This window comes from Sylvia atricapilla, chromosome 14 (assembly GCF_009819655.1).
Source record: "Sylvia atricapilla isolate bSylAtr1 chromosome 14, bSylAtr1.pri, whole genome shotgun sequence".
NCBI lineage: Eukaryota > Metazoa > Chordata > Aves > Passeriformes > Sylviidae > Sylvia > Sylvia atricapilla.
Window position 1 is genome coordinate 1,213,736 of NC_089153.1, and position 18,396 is coordinate 1,232,131.

The 18,396-nt window shown below is 45.4% G+C and overlaps 1 protein-coding gene across 2 annotated transcripts in view; it reads left to right on the forward strand.

Moving 5' to 3' along the window:
- Positions 1-18,396, forward strand: part of CTNNA1 (catenin alpha 1) — a 116,318-nt gene that overhangs the window by 68,942 nt on the left and 28,980 nt on the right. For both annotated transcript variants that reach the window (XM_066328859.1, XM_066328860.1), the window contains exons 9-10: positions 206-358; positions 15,804-15,896. In XM_066328859.1, coding sequence (XP_066184956.1) covers positions 206-358; positions 15,804-15,896 — 246 coding nt within the window. The remainder of the gene's footprint in view (positions 1-205; positions 359-15,803; positions 15,897-18,396) is intronic.

Consider the following 18,396-nt stretch of genomic DNA (forward strand, 5'->3'; position numbering starts at 1 on the left):
ATAACTAATCCATTTTTTAAGGAGATTTAATTTAAATTGAAGCAAAAAGTGTGTGGACAAGACTTAGTGCAGGGAAAGCCTTGGTCACACAAAGGAAAAAGGATCAATGACAAAAGTAGTTTAAGCTTTACGTATTAATACAGTAAGAGGGAAACAGCAGTGGAACACTACTGAAGAATAACTCATTCTTTTATTTTTATTTTAGCTCCGCAAAGCTGTTATGGACCATGTTTCAGACTCTTTTCTGGAAACAAATGTTCCTCTTTTAGTATTGATTGAAGCTGCCAAGAATGGGAATGAAAAAGAAGTTAAAGAATATGCCCAGGTTTTCCGTGAACATGCCAACAAATTGATTGAGGTAAGATGGTACAAATTAAAATTTAATTGTTGCTAGTTAAATTAAGGCAAGACTAGGAAAAACAGGGTTTTCAATTCTGTTGAAGCAGAAAGCAAATTCCGCAATAAATTTCCTTTTAAAATTTTATTTGAATGAATTTAAACATGATTTAATATTTAAATAATTGAAAATGTAAGCTTATCAAAAGGAGCTGTTAAATAACCCATGTAGTTGTGGGTATTACAGTGTGAGTATATGATAAAGGTTTTGTTACTTTGAGGTGGTCATTTGGAATAGGAGAGACCAGGGCATGGTTGTCCTGCTGGACAGTTTGACCCATTCTTTGAAGCCTGAAGGGTTTTTCTTTCCAGTAAAATCCCACTGAATATAAACAGACCTTTTGTGTGAAGGCTTTCAGAATGAAGAGCTGCTCGTGTTTGTGTGTGTGTGTGTGTAAAGAGCAAACAGAACACCTGGAGTGACAAAACAACTGACCCCTGCCACCCCTCTGTAAGGAAAACCCAGACAGCTGGTGGAACTGCAGAGCAGAGTTCTGACTGGGGAGAAAACCAGGTTAACCGGGACCAACCTATCTTAACTGGAATCCCAGGATCACTGAGGTTGGGAAATTCCCTCCAGCCCATCCAGTCCCAGCTGTGCCCCATTCCCACCCTGTCACCAGCCCAGAGCACTAAGTGCCACCTCCAGGGGTTCCTTGGACACCTCCAGGGATGGGCACTCCAAACCTCCCTGGGCAGCCCCTGGGCACCCCTTCCATGGGGAAATTCCTGCTGGTGTCCAACCTGAGCCTCCCCTGCCCAGTCTGAGGCCATTCTCTCTTGTCCTCTCTCTCATTACCTGGGAGAATAGACTGACCCTCCCTTGGCTGCCCCTCCTGTCAGGGCGTTGTGCCCTGCTGAGGGAAGCAGATTTCCCTGGGTGATGTGTCTGCAGAGAGCAGCAGCAGAGCCTGCCCCTGTGCATGGATCCACCTCGGGATTCTCGGCCCTTTGCCACCACCTTCGCGTGAGAGTTCTGTGCCAGCTGATGCTGAGTGGCAAGGAACAAACAGCTATAGGTATTGTTGAGGAAACATGCCACTAGGAATAAGCTTCAAAACCTCCTCCTGTGCTCTTCCATGCTTTGAGACTCTGGCTGGTTGTGCTTAACCTCAGCAGCTCCCTGGGAACAGTCCCAGGCTGCTTTGTGTGGTTTTGCTCTCCTGGTGTCTCTGTGTTTGATAATGGAGTCCCTGTGTCTCCAAGGCTTGTGGGGAATACTCTCACAGCTGGGCAGATTTAAACTGCTCAAGAATAAGACTCATCAGACATCGGTAAAAGTAGCTTGTGATTTGCACAATGAATTTGTAGGGCTCTGAGTGCGTTTTGCAGTTGCCCTATGGTACAGAATGCATGAAGTTTGTCCAGCTCTTCAGAGCTGCTGTCTAAGCAATGAAAATTTTTAATTCCTTGAAGGCATTTTTCTCTTTTGGCTTGTCATGTTTCAGCGCCAATGCTGTCCTCCTAGAGCTGCAAAGTTATTCTAATCTAAATTTTAAGTAACTGACGTTGTTCTGCAAAAGCAGCATGTGGAAGGAATGCAAGGCTGCTGTGCCCTGCCTTGGCAGCAGGATACAGCCTTGGGAACACTTTGAAGTGGGTTTGGTCTAAAGTCTCCCTTCTTCATGTTGCAAGCCTGATTTATCTCGAAAATTATTTTTAGGGCTTGTTTACAGGAGAAGTTGAATTGTGTAACAATAGCAGTGCCTGTTCTGCCAGAGTTCTGCTACCTCCTCAGTGGATGTGTGGAATTTACTGGCATAATTAGAAAGGAATAATTGTGCTGCTCTATCCCTGAACTTCTCCCCAGCCCCTGCCAGGTGAGCTCTTTTTCCCTGTCCCTTCAGGAGCTGTGTCCCACTGGAACAGCCACAGTTGCACCCTCACTGGCACTGGCCCTACCTGGTGTGCAAATGCCAGGCTGCAGAGGAGTTTTCCAGAGCCTCTGTACAGCCAGACTTTCTTGCCTTCCAAGGACTATTCCCTTGAAAGGAGACATTCAGCAATATTTTTGACTGACATCAAAAGGTTCTGCTAAAATGATATGCTGCTGCAACAGCTTTTTGAAGGCTTGGTTATTGCTTTTGCTGTCTGAAATGTAACTGTAGTTGTAGAGTAGCATGATGTAGATGGTTTATAAACCTCTTCCCTGAATGGAGATGGATTAATAAATACACTTAGCTTGGACAGAAGGGAATAGTGCTCCTGCAGAGCCCTCGTCCTGAGGGGCAGGGGAGCCACCAGAGTCGTATGAGATGTCAAATTCACTGTGCAGGAAGATGGGTCAGGGTGAGTTGCACTTGAAATGTCTTGTGCCTCTGCCAGAATGGAGAATGATGTTTGCCAGTTCCCTCATCTTTCTGCTTTTGGCCAGGAACCTCGGGAGAAACAACGAAAGGTTGTGTAAGAACAGGGCTGAAGATGCTTTGCCCAGTGAGATGGGCAGTGATTGCTTCCACTTGCTTTCAGGGGAGATGAGTGTGCAGGGAGTTTATCAGAACTGCACTCACAGGTGCTGCTGGGTGACTCAGGATATCAGCCCAAACAGCTGCAGCACCAAGTGGAGCTGTGCTTGTATCATGTCCTGACTGACAGGCTCCTGTGGTCTGGATGTAGAGGGATGGACATCCTTCCTTCCCTTCCATCCCTTTGGTGCTGAGTGAGGGCAGCAAATGTGTGGGAGATCCTGCCCTGCCCTGGGGCGCTCAGCACATCCCGCTGGGAGGGTTTGCACCTTGGGTTAATGCCCCCATGTCTGTGAGCTGGAGGAGTCAGTGAACCAGCCCCTGAGATATATATAATGAGACAGATTTACTTTATTTCGTTTTTCATACTAAACTGTGGCAGGTGTTGGCTGGACAGGAGTGCCAGTGCTCATTCTGCCCTGGCTCAGCACAGGGAGTTCTTGCTCCTGCAGTGCAGAGCTGTTCATGGGCCCTCCAAGTACCCATAAAGAGATGCAAGCACATGATTTGGGTAATTTCGTTTTGAAATGTTCCCTTCCTGGCAGCACAGCACTGTCTGCTTTTGTGGTTCCTAATGTCCAGGCAGCCAAATTTGACCAAAAGGTGCAATAACCACAAAAAGCTGATTTGCCTGCTGGGTCTGTGTCTTCTAGAGAACTCATACCAAGAGCATCCCAAAGGGCTCCCATCTAATTTGTTTCCCACATAGTAAAATCCTGACCCTTTTATCCTGCCTTTTGAAAACTGAGTAACAGTAAAAGAGTAGAATGAGCCTTGTCTCAGTTGAATAATACGTTTCAAAGATAGCTTTCAAAATTGCCCTGTGCTAACAGACCATTAACTCTGGCTGGACTTGGTAAAAGGAGTTTAATTCAGGAATTGAGAACCCAATTTCAATGTAACACACAAGAATAACAGAAAGGACAGCATTTGGGGAACCAGCCTAACAAAAAGTCAAATTCACTTGTAAACCATGGAAGTCTTCCCAATTTGCAGACTTGCTAACTCCATTCCGATGTTTTTTCCCACTGGATGAGGTAGCCTTGGCTCTCCAACCTGCCTTTGCTCTTGAGGAAGGAGAGCTTGGCACTGGCATCCTTGGAGTGACTGTTCCTCCGAGGAGGGATGGGGCTGTCCTGCAGCGGGGTGCCCATCCCCAGTGATGTCACTGAGCACCACGCTGGCTCTTTGTCCCTGCCAGGCTTTGAGGAGTGTTTGTGCTGAGCTGCCTTTGTGCAGCTCCCGGGGCATGCTTGGGCTGCTCCTGCAAAGGGAAAAAGCCAGACGTGTTAAGCAGAAACCTTTGCTAGGCTGTTGAATGCTTTGGAAAGGGAAAAATTAGCTTGTCAATTTGTCACTGGTTACGCTGTGACACAGTGTAACTCTGTGTAGTTTTAATGCAAAAGTTTTTCAGACCTTAAGAAATTAGGAAGTAAAAGGTAAATAAGGATGGAGTCCAGGTCAAAATCCTTCCGTTTGCTTGCTGAAGAATATTTTGGAGAATATTCTTGGAGAATTTGGAGTTTGTAATTCCTTAAAAAGAGCAAATGATCTCTTCTTCCACTAGAACTCACTACCCCTGTGTCAAATGTTTTTCTCAACTTAAATTTTATTTATAAGTCTTCTTCTTACCAAGAGAAATATTGGTAAGACCAAGAAGGCAAAAGCTCTCAATGGTGTTTCATAAGCATTGATTTTTTTTTTCTAACTGCTTTAATTTATCCGAAAAGACTGCTCTGTGCCTTTTTTTAATGCACTGGGTTGCATCTTGCATATGGAGTGATGATTTTCTCATTTTCAGTGAAACCCATGAACAGATGCAGACAGCAAATTTATTTGCTTGGAAAGAATCACATTTGGGCACTTGCAGCTCCATAAGCTTTCTGTAGCCTCTTGCTCTGACATTTCCCCCTTCTGTTGCCCTCTCTGTCTAGCTCGATGTCCTGGAGTCATTCTTTGGTCTAAAATCTAAAATCTAAAAATACCCCTCTCCCAAAGCCTGAAGCCTTGCACACTTGCTACGTTTTTCTTGCAATTATCCTGATTTGCTCAGACTTGCAGCCTGTATGTTCTTTGGAGAGTCTTAACAGCTGCAGGTTTTTTACATGTGAAAGGCTTTTTAAAAATGTGAAGTGGATAAAACAGCTTGGATTTCAAATAAAAACTGGTTTCTGGACTGGAGGCACAGTGAAGGTGTTAAAAAGCTGAGGCTTGGCTGCCCCCTGTTCATTGTCACTGAGCATGGCCAGGTACCATTTATTGCAAGGAAAGCATGGAATGGAAGAATCCAGCAGATCCAGAAGTTAATCTGCTCTGACTAGATTATCCTTTGTGTCTCTCAGCCACCTGATTTCCAGAGTTTCCACAGAGTTTTCCAGACCTCTTTGGAGGTGGCTTTGTGCATTCTTGCAATGCTGTCCCCTCCTGCCTGCCAGCACAGGCGTGCTGGGATCCCTCAGTGCTGCCAGGTAGGGATGAGGCTCCTGGGGAACAAGACAAGCACCTGGCACCCAACTCACATATTGACTGGGAGTGTTTTTCTGAATTGTGTTAGATCTCAAAACCCAGCAGTTTCCAGATTAGGGTCATTACCAGGGTACCTCAGCACCTATTTTTCCAGTTCTCTCATTTACAGAGGGAAAAATATCTGCCAACTCAGGTTTGTCTTATTGCTTTTCTTTTGGAGATAATTTTGTATTACAAGGGAAATGTCCTTGCACTGTGGTCTGGAGAAGAGAGACAGAGTTATTTCCCATTTAAAATGGAGACCAAAATGAGCAAAATGTCTCTTCCAAAGCACAAGCACGTTTTCTGTAATTTGTCTATAGATAGCCTTGGCAGCAATTTAAAACTAATGTCTCCAATAAATGACCAGTGTAACTCTAATGTGCCCCCTAAAATCTGACACTCTTCAACAGCCGATGCACTTTCCTTGTAAGTTCATTTTATTAGTCAACTAATTCATAAATAAATTAAATTCTTCTCGTAGAACATGCTTTCCTTACATTCATAATCAGCAAAGCAGGAAAGCCTCAGCAGAAAAATGTTCCTACATTTTTCAACAAAACTGGATATACAAATTTAATACATCATACATAAGTAAAGGCAAGTGACCTTTTAATAGGATAACTGCTGTTCTTGTAAGGTTATTTTTTTGAGGCCAGTCTTCTAATGCTACACCAAATAATGTATGAAAGGGTCTGTAGGATGCTGGTAGAGCTTAAAAATGATGTTGGAAGAGGAATAAGAGACTTGAGGGTAATCTTTCTGTCCAGATTTCATTGTAAGTGCACATGGGTGAGCAGGGCCATGACAGTGAAACTGATGGGAGAGATGAAGGGCTTGAATCCTCACAAATCTGAGCAGTGATTGGGCTGTCCAGAGGCAATTTTTCCCTTTGGAAATCCTCGTGGTTTGCTGCTCCTTGCGGAGGAGAGGCATTTCTGCCATAACCACAGGGACGGTCACCTTGCTGTGTGACTGGGAAGGGCTTCCTCGGTGCACACCTGGGCCAAGGCACCGTGTGGAGGGGGTAGAATTTGGAGGTTTGGAAAACGTTTATGTACTTTTTATTCCACTAGAAAGTGTCCTGTGTTTACTCTGTTCCTTTTTCCTTTAGAAACAGAAGCTTTTGCGGAAAGGGAAATGTGTAAAAGAGGTCGAGAAGTGTGAGAACAGTTGGGTTTAGGTGGTGTTGACATGATGTCTTCAGAGGTAGCTGAAAAGCAATAGAGACCTTTTATTTTCCAGATATTTAAGTCTTAATTCCAACAGCATTTTTAAGTGGCTTTTGGGGTAAAGGTTTTTTATAGATGTGGCATAAACGTTTTAATTCTTGATATTTAGCTAAAAGCCTTGATGCATGTCTGGATTTTCATCATCTTAGTCATTAGCAATATTGGATTATTAGTCATGTCATGTCATCAAGGAGGTGCCTGAAATCTGTGTGGAGCTCATTACTGACACTGTTTTGTCGTCTTTGTGAAGAGCACAGTGTACTGACAATTACAGTTACACTGCCATGAACAGTTGTCTGAATCACCAAAAACTGGTTTAAGCAGCTAATAATAGGCACCAAGTTGGAAGCCTTTAATCAGATCAGAAGGCAGCATGTTCTGAGTGATGAGCAAACTGAGAGGGAGAGAAGAACAATTTCACAGAATCCCAGACTGGTTTGGACTGGGAGGGACCTTAAAGCTCATCCAATTGCAACCCCCCAGCCATGGCAGGGACACCTCCCACTGTCCCAGGCTGCTCCAAGCCCCAGTGTCCAGCCTGGCCTTGGGCACTGCCAGGGATCCAGGGGCAGCCACAGCTGCTCTGGGCACCCTGTGCCAGCCCTGCCCACCCTGCCAGGGAACAATTCCTGCCCAATCTCCCATCCAGCCCTGCCCTCTGGCACTGGGAAGCCATTCCCTGGGTCCTGTCCCTCCAGCCCTTGTCCCCAGTCCCTCTCCAGCTCTCCTGGAGCCCCTGGAGGCCTGGAAGGGGCTCTGAGCTCTCCTTGGAGCCTTCTCCACTGCAGGTGAGCACCCCCAGCTCTCTCAGCCTGTCTTCATTTCCACTTTGATAAACACAGAGATCGTTTCAGATAAGGATAATTATTTGGGCCCTGTCCAGATATCACTACTAGGAACACTTTTATTTTAAGGAAAGGTATTTGTGTTGCTAAGGAGCATCTCAGCTGAGGGTTTGCTCTGACGGTTTCAGCTGAAACTGAGCTCTCCCATCACACACCAGTGGTGTCATTGCTGTCGTGGTAGCTCAGACAGGCTTGTGTAACTAATGTGGTTTGTGATGATAACAACATTCTAACACTTTAGCTTGTTGGTCTGAGGGAGGAATAGTTCCTGTGCCAGCAGTTACATCTGCTGCCACAGCTGCATCAACAAGGGGCATGGTGCCCATGCTGCACACTGGTGTTCCTGTAGCAGCCCTGCTTTCCCTCAGGTCTGTGGAAAGGATAATCCACCAGGCTGGAAATAAAGATATTGCTGCACTTTCCTGCTGTGGGTATGGTTTATGCTATAGATGTATTGATTCCCTTCCAACACTTCTTCTTTCTGTCTAATTGAAAACCTTTCCCCCTGGCCAGAGAGGTCATCTCCACGCTGCCCTTGCTGTGCAGTAAATGGAGCCCAGTCTGGTTTGTCCTGGTGCAAACTCTGGGATTGCCCAGCTGTGTGAAAAATTTCCCTTCTCTGTGAAACCTTGGCAACACAGGGGTGGCTCTGTTGGGGAAGAACATTTCCTCAAGGCATGGAAGGAGCTCACCAGTATGGAGCAGAGCTTTTGCAGGACAGCTGTACCTGGAATGGCACCAGGGAGCTGGAGAGGTATTGGGAGACAGCTCTGAACAGAGAGGCAAGTGCAAAGCTGTATTCCTTAATTAGAATTTTAAACAGATACAGCTAGAAATGTGGAAGTATTAAGATGTAATCCCAAGCAAAAGGTGGTTACCCATGGAAATACTGATTGCCTCAATATAGCAGGGAGCAGAAGGTGCACATACATTTCTTTTTGTACTATTATATTACATACAAGAACATGGAGAGACAGAGCCGGGGGGAATGGCTTCCCACTGCCAGAGGGCAGGGCTGGATGGGAGATTGGGCAGGAATTGTTCCCTGGCAGGGTGGGCAGGGCTGGCACAGGGTGCCCAGAGCAGCTGTGGCTGCCCCTGGATCCCTGGCAGTGCCCAAGGCCAGGCTGGACACTGGGGCTTGGAGCAGCCTGGGACAGTGGGAGGTGTCCCTGCCATGGCAGGGGTGGAACTGGATGACCTTTAAGGTCCCTCCCAGCCAAAGCAGTCTGGGATTCTGTGATACTGTCTCTGATCCCTTTCTCTTGCCATCACTCGCCAGTGTGTTGGAATAACAAACACGTGACCTCTGTTCCTCATTGTCCAAAACGCCAACCTTTTGCTTGCTGGTTTTGTTCCAGCCAGCTGAAACTTCACCTCCTTGTGTTTATAACCAGACTTGGAATGAAAACTGTTCTTATCTTTGCGTGAGGCTGCAGGGCTCTGGAAATAGCAGTTCACTCAGTGTAGTCCTTCGTTCTCCCCAGTGCTCTACGTCTGCAGTTTGTCTGTGTGTGCCTTGTTTTATTTAAAGACTTTTACTATTTTCAGTTAATACATTGGGATTCTGTTGCTCACAACAAGCTTTGTCTAGGTACCTTCTGGGGAGCTGCAGCCACATGCAGCTACGTAAGTGATACAAAATCACAAAGCAGTTGACAGCATGACTCCGGTAACTCTGCACAGTCCCAGTGGATTTGATCCCTGATCCTTCTGCATTAAAGAAGTGGAACTGTTTTGTGTAATTCCCAGTTAGCTTTGCCTCTGCAAAATGAGGGGTTTGTAGGGTTAGAGTTAATGCATCTATAGCTGTAACACTTCTCCCTCGTGCAGCACCTGTTAGGGCTGGATGTTAAAATGCTCAGATTCATCTTGAATATTGAGTGTAGTGTACAGGTGAATAAATAAATGTATGGACTTAGTCAATGAGGAAAGCCTTTCTGGAGAAGGATGGGGATTACATAATCAACACATCTCTTCTGAGAGTCCTCAGTTGCCATCAGTTTTGCCAGAACAGTTGTTTCTGCAGGTAAATTAATTTCCTGAGCTTTGACCAGCTTGAAGGGAATTGGGACAGGTTTTTTTACCATGGAGGAGGAAGAAATTAGCTGTGCTCTGTTTGAATTTCGTGGGAATATCAGATACACTTTTCTTTAGCAAATCCTTAGGAAGAAAATGTTCAATGGCTGCTTGTCCATTCCTTCTTTTTTTGCTTTTAAAATGGGTGATTTTTAAAGCTGCTTAAAAGTTGGAATTTGCATTCCCAGAGAAATTGTAAAATGTAAAGCAAAAAAAATAGACCAAGCAGGCTGAAGTTTTGAAATTTAATCAGAAATGAAAATGCCAGGAACACCTTTGAAAAGCTTCATTTCTGTGGCGTTGAAATTCCCAAAGTATCTGTGTACACACAGATGTGGATTTGTTATTTTTGTGTAAGAGGTTTTGGTTATGACAGGATTCTGCTTAATGTTAAACTGAAAAGTTTTTCAGCGTAAGACAGTTGGAAGATTTCTCTCTGCAATGCTATTTTTACAACTCCAGGTTCAAACGAGAGCGCCTAGACTCTGAGAATTCAATTAGTGAGTGTTTGGCTCCTGCACAGTGATGTGTAATCCTGGGCTGTAGCAATGCTGGGTGGCAGGGCCAGCTCTGGCAACATCCAGTTATGCAACAATAAACACCTTGCAGAGCCTTCTGTGGGCTGCACCAGCCTGGGATGGTTGCAGCAGCAGCACTTTGGAGACTTTGCCTTCCTGACTGTTTGAAGAAGCTGTCCTAAAAACTTGACCTGTAAACAAGGAGAAAAACCTGGGTGGTGATTCTGTGAAGTCAGTCCAGGTACATAACTCAGAGGCTTTAACACATTTATTGTCAGCCCTTGAAATCCTGGAAAAGGAAGGTTTAGAGTGTTAGAGATTGCAATTCCTTTTTTTTTTTTTTTTTTTTTTTTTTTTTTTTTTTTTTTTTTTCCTATTGCATCTTTTGTTTCTTGTTGAAAAAGCAATTGGCCAGTCTTTCAATAAAAAGTTCTCTCTAAAGTAACCCCTCTGCCTAAGCCAGGGAGTCTGTGCAAAGAGAAGGTGGAACAAGTACAAAGCTGGAGCATTGTTACACAGAAACACGGAATATTCTGAGTTGGAAGGGACAAAGATCATCAAGTCCAGCCTTTAAGTGAATGGGAGTCAGACCCATGACCTCAGTGTTATTAGCATTGCTGGGTTATGTTCAATAGCGTAATTTTAGAAGCTTAACACTGATCCCAAACTTGTGTAGTTGAGGCTGCTGCAGTTTTTTAATTGCTGGAAGACTTAACTTCTTAGTCACGATCTGAACACATCTCAAGTTTAAAAAAAACAAACCCAAAAACTGTATTTTATGTGGAGAAGGTACAACCAGTGTCTTGTCAGGGGAGGCGGTTCTCTGCCACAAGTTGTTACAAATGGTAGAAAGAACAGCTTTAGAAATGTCAAGTTTTTCCTGATTTAAATATTAGTAAATACTGAAGAGTCAAAGTTAACTAGAATTTGAGATGGAATCGTTCTGTGACAGATGGTACAATTTTATTTTTTTTTTTAATATTGGAGTTACACCTTCTTACTAACAACATATTCCCAGCTGACCCTTTGCCCTGAGACAGCATCTGCCTCTCAAAAGGAACCACTTAAGTTTTGCCTCTTCCAAAGGCACAGAACCATGGAATCATTTAAGATAGAAAAGCCCTCCCAGTTGGAAAAACCCTGGAGTCTGACTGTTTCCCCAGCACTGCCAAGGCCACCACTAAACCCTGTCACCAAATGCTTCATCCACATGGCTTTTAAATCCCTCCAGGAATGGTGACTCCACCACTGCTCTGGGCAGCTCTGCCAGAGTTTGACAAAGCTTTCAGTGAAGAAACTTTCAATAATATCCCTCCTTTTCTCCAGGCTGAGCCCCTTTCCCAGCTCCCTCAGCCTCTGCTGGGACTCCAGCCCCTTCCCCAGCTCCGTTCCCTGCCCTGGACACGCTCCAGCCCCTCCAGGGCTCTCTCAGGAGGGCCCAGAACAGGACACAGCCCTCGAGGTCCCAGCAGTGCCAGCCCTGGGGACAGGCCCTGCCCTGGTCCTGCTGTCACCCCAGGGCTGGGACAGCCGTGGGGCCATTGGTCTCTTGCCTTCTTTGGGCACCCCTGGGCTTGTGTCCAGCCACTGTCACCAGCACCCCCAAGGTCTTTCCTGCTGGAAACTTCCCAGCCACTCCACCGCAGCCTGGAGCATCCATGGGGTTGTTGTGATCCCAGGGCAGGAGCCAGCACCTGGCCTGGTTGAACTCCACACAATTAGTCTCAGCCAGTGCAGATCCCTCTGCAGAGCTTCCTGCCCTCCAGCAGACCTGCCCTCCTGCCCAGCGTGGTGCTGTCTGTGCATGTGCTGAGGGTGCCCTCGATCCCCTCATCCAGGTCACCGATAGAGACATCAAACAGGGCTGAGCCCAGGGAGCCCCACTGGTCACTGGCCTGGATTTAGGGCCATTCACCTCCCCGATTGTGCTGCCACCAGAGCCACTCACCTCAAATCGTCTTGCAGTGTGCTGATGTCATCCTTAAAAACATTGAGATTTGAGTTTCAAAACCTGATCAGTGCATGAAAGCCCCTTTCCAGATGAGCCTGTCCAGCTGTTGTGCTTGGCATGGTTAGCTCCCTGCTAGGAATGGCTGGGGCTGTGCACTGCATTTGTCGCTGGGGGGAAATTTAAGCTCCTTCCTCTAAATACCAGCAGCTGCTTGGGGTCTGCCCTGCCTTTTGTGGCCTGAGAAGCTGTCTCTGGACCGTGGCTGTGGAGTCTGAACTAAGAGGGCCTTGAATTCTACTTTTAAATCAGTCTGTCAGCAGTGAGAGGTGTCTGAACCACACCAGGCCACGCTCTCAGGGCTGTCTTCGTTCCCAGTGTATTTTTAACTTTTTTCAAGAGATTGCTCGTTGTGCTGATTACATTATTTGCAGTAGTTTTGTCTCCTTTGATGCCTGTGCCAGTAGTGCTTATGTAAAGGGACTTGATGATATTGAATGGTAAGAATGAACAAATGCAGCGGGAATTCAATTGCTATTTTGCTCTCAAGCACAAGTGTTCTTCTTTCTAAATCAAGTCTGACCACTTACTATGTCAGTCAGCTGCTTTGTTGGAGACAGGGAGAAACTATTTAATTCACATTTGATTTAAAGGAAATTTTTGTTCCCTTGAGGTGCATTATTTAATTTAGAAGTTTTGGAAATGTATGATTTCCAAGCACTCTGTCGGCTTTGAAGGAGTTGATCTTCATCTCAGCTGCAAAATCCAGTGTATTATGGGTATGTGCCAAATAACTGGCCAGCAGTACTCTATCCTCTGAAGGGAGAGGGAGTTTGAAGTTGTCAGATCACCCAGGAATTATTGAAGATGACTCCTTTCAGGTACTTTTAAAATTAAATTTCTTGATCCTGCAGCCATCCACCTCAGCTGGTAAATGCAATTTCAGAATTCATGTTAGAGACCATCTGATAATTACTGACAGTTTAAAATACCTCATTGTTATGTCATTTACAACTTGATTAATTAGTAGACACAGGTCTTCTTAAATTCCAAATTTTAAGAGGCTTGTGAGTGTTTTCCAGTAGTTTGCCAGAGCCTTCCCATGGGTGCAGTAAATGCTGCACTGCTGTGAACTTACAGCCCTGTCTGCAGCACTCTGAAGTCATCTCAGCTGCTGCCATGTCTCTGCCTCACTGTGATGTTCAGCAGAGAGTTTGCTGGGAAGTTTGTGTGCTGGTCTGGCAGAGAAGCCACCCACCAGAGCGGAGAGCTGGCTGTTGGAGGAGCGTGCTGAAATGAAGTGTTGAGCTCTGGAGGCGCAGCCTGGGATGGGATGTGGCAGCCAACAGTTGGATTGTCTTAAACTGCCAAAGACCCTCAGTCAGGGAAGCACACACGCTCCTTTCATGAGGGTTGGCAGTGCCAGTCGGGCGCTTTCTAAAGAAGAATTCCCATCAGTTGGGTATTCAGAAGAAAAAATGACTGCTCAAAAATGACTGTGCAAAAAAGCAAATTTTCATTATACCACGGTGGGGACACTCCATTATTAAGTTCTTTGCCTCTCTGTGTTCAGATAGAGCAGGGTTTCTGTGCGCTTGATTCATCACACTTGGCTTGAGAGACAGCACAACATCTCCAGATATCGGAGAGGCTGATCTTGTGGTGCTTCAATGTCGCTTTTATTCTGCCCCTACTCAATAGAGCTTTGTGTTCTCCTTGCTGCTAGAGGTTGTAATGCTCCTGTGGAGGCAGGAATGATGGGGAAATACGGGCCATAAAAAATATTGGCAAACTGCTGTTTCTCAAAAATATGACCTGTGCTTAAACCAGCAGCAAAATCTTTATTTGACTTTTAAATCATGGCATCTGATTGTCCTTTGATTCTTGTGAGCCTCTAAACAAAAGCATGATGTACTTCCCAGCAACTCGCTGGGAACTAGGGATTCAAGGCATGGCAGTTGGACAGGAAAACTCGCTGATGTTCAAACACAACCCCTGTGTGAGAGGGTGTTCCAGGGCCAGCTGTTTGTTGGGGTGCCATGCAGAGGAGCTGGAGCTGTTCACAGAGAGGGAGCACAGAGCCCTGGCTCAGCTGGGCCCTGCCTGCAGCACTATGCACAGAACTGGGCATATCCTGCAATTCACCCCTGCGTGTGCAGGACTTGAATCCAAACATGAGTGGAAGAGAAACTTTAGGAGCAGGACACAAATATTCCTGAGATCTGGCAGGATTTCCTTTGTGTTGTTGATGCTGCACAGGCTTTCTCTCAACTTCGGTTTGTTTTCCTCCAAATATGTGCTGTCACATCTGTTTTCTTGCTTGTTCTGTGCTGGAGACACCTCTCCACTTGACACTCTTGCCTTCCATCCTCTGTAACTTGGCTTGGAGCTGGAGGGAGGAAGAGGCCGTGTGCTTTGCAGTAGGAACTTGATTTTGCTCCCCAAATTGATCATGGGATTGATGAAAATGCTGTTCAAGTGTAATGGCACACGCCTGATGATTTGCAGGACAGTAATGTATTCTGTGTGGGAACATCTGCTGTGAGGGAAGGGCTTGGGGAGGGGGAAACCATGTGGTAGAGCTGCAGATACTGCTTCAGAATGACTTACATGAATGCAAAGAATAGTTTAATTAAAGGCAGAATGGAAATTCCCCAGCTTATAGAGAAAAGTATCTGGAGAAATCTGTTTCAATGGTGTTACTGAGCATCTGCTGGATCCTGGTGATGCTTTTATGGCACATTTACAGGGGGCTTTGCAGGTTGCTCAGCCTCTGGAAGGACAGTACTTGGTGTTCGTCTCAGTTCACTTGCTGCTATTTTTACAGCTTTCTGTGTTCAAATGGCTCAGAATAACATGCTTGTCATTCACCTGTCAGCTGAGAAATGTAACTTATTTCAGACTTCCTTCCCCTGAGAGTAGCTCTGGGATGAGGAATATCTTCAATTACTAAAAAATTCTGCGCTGTCCCCATCCTCCATGCTCTTAAAAGGCAGGTGTTTACAGAGGTCCCTGCTTCAGGCTGACCTAGTTAAGGGTGATGCTGTGCAGCAGGTCAAGGTTGTGGAGTAAAGTTTTTAGCATCACAAGAGATCCTATTCAGATTTTGGAGGTCTGTGTATGCATCTTTGGGGCCTAGCACAGGAAGGAGCTGGAGCTGCTGGAGCCAGGCCAGAGGAGGCAGCAGGATGAGCAGAGGGATGGAGCAGCTCTGCTGGCAGGAAAGGCTGCGAGAGCTGGGATTCTTCACCTGCACAGGAGAAGCTTTGGGGTGAGCTCAGTGTGGCCTTGCAGGGCCTGGAGGAGCTGCAGGAAACACGGAGAGAGACAAAGGAATGGAGTGACAGGACCCAGGGAATGGCATCCCACTGCCAGAGGGCAGGGCTGGATGGGAGATTGGGCAGGAATTGTTCCCTGGCAGGGTGGGCAGGGCTGGCACAGGGTGCCCAGAGCAGCTGTGGCTGCCCCTGGATCCCTGGCAGTGCCCAAGGCCAGGCTGGACACTGGGGCTTGGAGCAGCCTGGGACAGTGGGAGGTGTCCCTGCCATGGCTGGGGTGGAATGGGATGGGCTTTGAGCTCCCCTTCAACCCAAACCATTCTGGGATTCCATGATCCAAAGTGTGACAGTTCTATGTCTATAGAAGGAACAAGTGCCATTAGTGGTTTCAAAACTGGTTAGAACAGAGTGAATGCAGAATCTTTTTGTTCCATGATGGGTTACTGGTCACTGTTGGGTCACTGCAAAAGTTTTCTACAGAAGGAAATAATCCCCAACTCTAACAGATGTTTTTTGTTTTCTCCCCTTCTGACACAGGTTGCCAACTTGGCCTGCTCCATCTCCAACAACGAGGAAGGTGTGAAGTTGGTTCGCATGTCAGCCAGCCAGCTGGAGGCCCTGTGTCCCCAGGTAAGGGAGGGCATCACAACAGGAGACAAATGCCAACCAGCTGGGCAGCTGCTGCTGCCTAGGGTGTGCTCTGGTCTCGGTGGCTGGCTGTGACTTGCTGCAGAACCTGATTTTTTCCCTTAGTACACACAGAGGATGAAATGCAGTGTAGGTGTCAAGACTTAGGAACTTTAAAATCCATGGCAAAGAAATCACTGATGTGAAATGGTCGTTTTTCTGTCACAGTTCTAATTCCATTTGGCCAGGACATTCCAGTAACCTGCAGTTAGTAAATGTGGGAAGCTTCAGTAGTTGCCTGTGCACATCTGTGCTGCAGGAAGGTGCCTTGTGAACGTGCTAGCACTGCTCCTGGGCGTGCTGTAAGATGAATTATAAAATACTATTTTTGCCTGAGTAGAATATAAATATGCCAAATAAACTTCCCGATGGAGTAGGATGAGAGGAAGTTGGCTGTGTGTGAACAGTGTGAGCCTGGCTGAGACTACCTTTTAATTAATAACTTTTTAATGGAAACAAGGAAATTAAGTTTATATAAGCACTAGACTATCCTCTTCCTTTTTGACAGCCTGGAGTTTTAAATGTCAACTACTAGATACTTGGATGAACCCCTGAAGACTGCAGGGTGCTGTTGATTCTTGTAATTTACATTTTTTAAAGCAACAGGAAATTCAGATCTAAAACATCCAAATAAGCTGTTGTTGGTAAGGAGGAACTAACAGAAAATATGTACTCAGAAAAACTGGAAAAATGGCATTTTGTGAAAGTGAAGGGTATTGTCTCAGGATTACTTGGAATTTCCCCAGGTTTTCCCACCTGTATTGGTCTTTTTTAAAACCAGTCAAAAGGTAGAGAGATGCTCATCTGTACCCACTCCAGCAGGAGGGGATTTGGAGGGAATAGGTGAAGGCAGTATGAGGAGCAGGACTATTTTACCTTTTGTATGACCTGCAGGTAACTGTTAAGCAGCTGAGGACAAGGCCCTGAACATAAAGCACTGAATCCTAAAGGAGGCCTTTGGGCATCCCAGGGTGACTCTGTGTGCTCTCACTCCTGCCTTTGGCTGAGCAGTTCTCTGCCCCCACCCTGGGGCTGTGCATGGCTGCTGAAACCAAAGGTCAAGTTTTGCAGATGGAACAAAGCATGTGGAAGAAAAAGCTTTTAGAAATCCATCTTCCCTGATACGAGGGCTTGCTCTTTCCTGAAGGAGCCAACTAGGCTGATGGAAGTTTTTTTTAGTTATCTCCCAGAATATGGTTGTCTAACGCAGGGTGTTCCAAACAAATGCTGCTGCTTTTGAAAATAATCATCTGAAGAAAGTTAGGTTCTCTTTGAATCTAAATGTTTCTGGTGGTTGTCCAAGTCTGTGGGGGTGTTTTCCTCTCCCCATTGCTGAAATTGTATGTATTTCAGACTCTTCTATCTTTGCTTTTCCAACAGCTAACTGCCTATTTAAATAAATCTACTCCTGGATAAAATAAGCGTCATGGTACTCAGCATGAAATAATGACCCAGCTGTAGTCACCAGTGTAGCCACATCTCCTAAAGTGCAGCTGTTAACCTTTGACTTGGGGGATTATGGACAATATATTTAACACACGTTGGAAGCTCTGAGTATCTATAAATGCACAAAGGCTTTAACTGATGGATTTTGGCTTTACAAAGGTCACATCTCTGGACTTCGAAGCCTACGGTTTAGCTGCTCCACTGCAAGTCTTGCCTTAATTTCAGGGTCATCACCAAGAGATTAGTAAATTACACTATAGATGTTCATAGCAGTTGAAAGAGTGCTTTTATATTATATTACATGCTCTTGGGTTGATTCTTTAATGCTCTAAGAGTATTTAAACATGTTGTGAATCCTGAGAGATAATTAAGGGCACTTGTCTAAGCTGTTTTACAAATGGCATCTGTGTTTTCTGGTAACAATAACTCATCTTGTGCCAGTGCAAGCAGCACAGCTCTCCATCCTCCTCCTCAGCTGCCTTCCTCAGCTTGTCCCCAAACCTCGGGTATTCTCCACAATCTCTAAAAGATTCTCAACATCAAAAACAGCAAAGTGAGATTTTATTTCCTTTTTTAGACAGTTATGTATTTATTTTGCAGTTTATTCCTGATGAGATTCACAGCTGCTTCTTGAGTCCTCTTGGGTGTCTGTGCTGAACAAGTGTGTGAATTAGGCATAAGATACAGGTTAAACCCAACATTATATGCCCTATATGTTTTTGGAGGATTTTTTTTTTTGCTCAGATGGTATTTTTCCAGGAAGATTCTGGATTCAGAATGAGTCAAGTCAATCAGTAATTACAACAGTCTCAGAAACTTCAAGGTATCAGTAGCAAACAGTAATACAGTGTATGAAATATAATTCAAAGTATTGCTGTGCTTGAAAGATGAAACTGAAATTTAATGCACTTGAGTGCCAGGTAAACTCTTAAATAGTTTATCTGAGTAGAGGCCATTCTGGGAGTAGGGAATTCCTGGTTAAAGAATGATTTCTGCA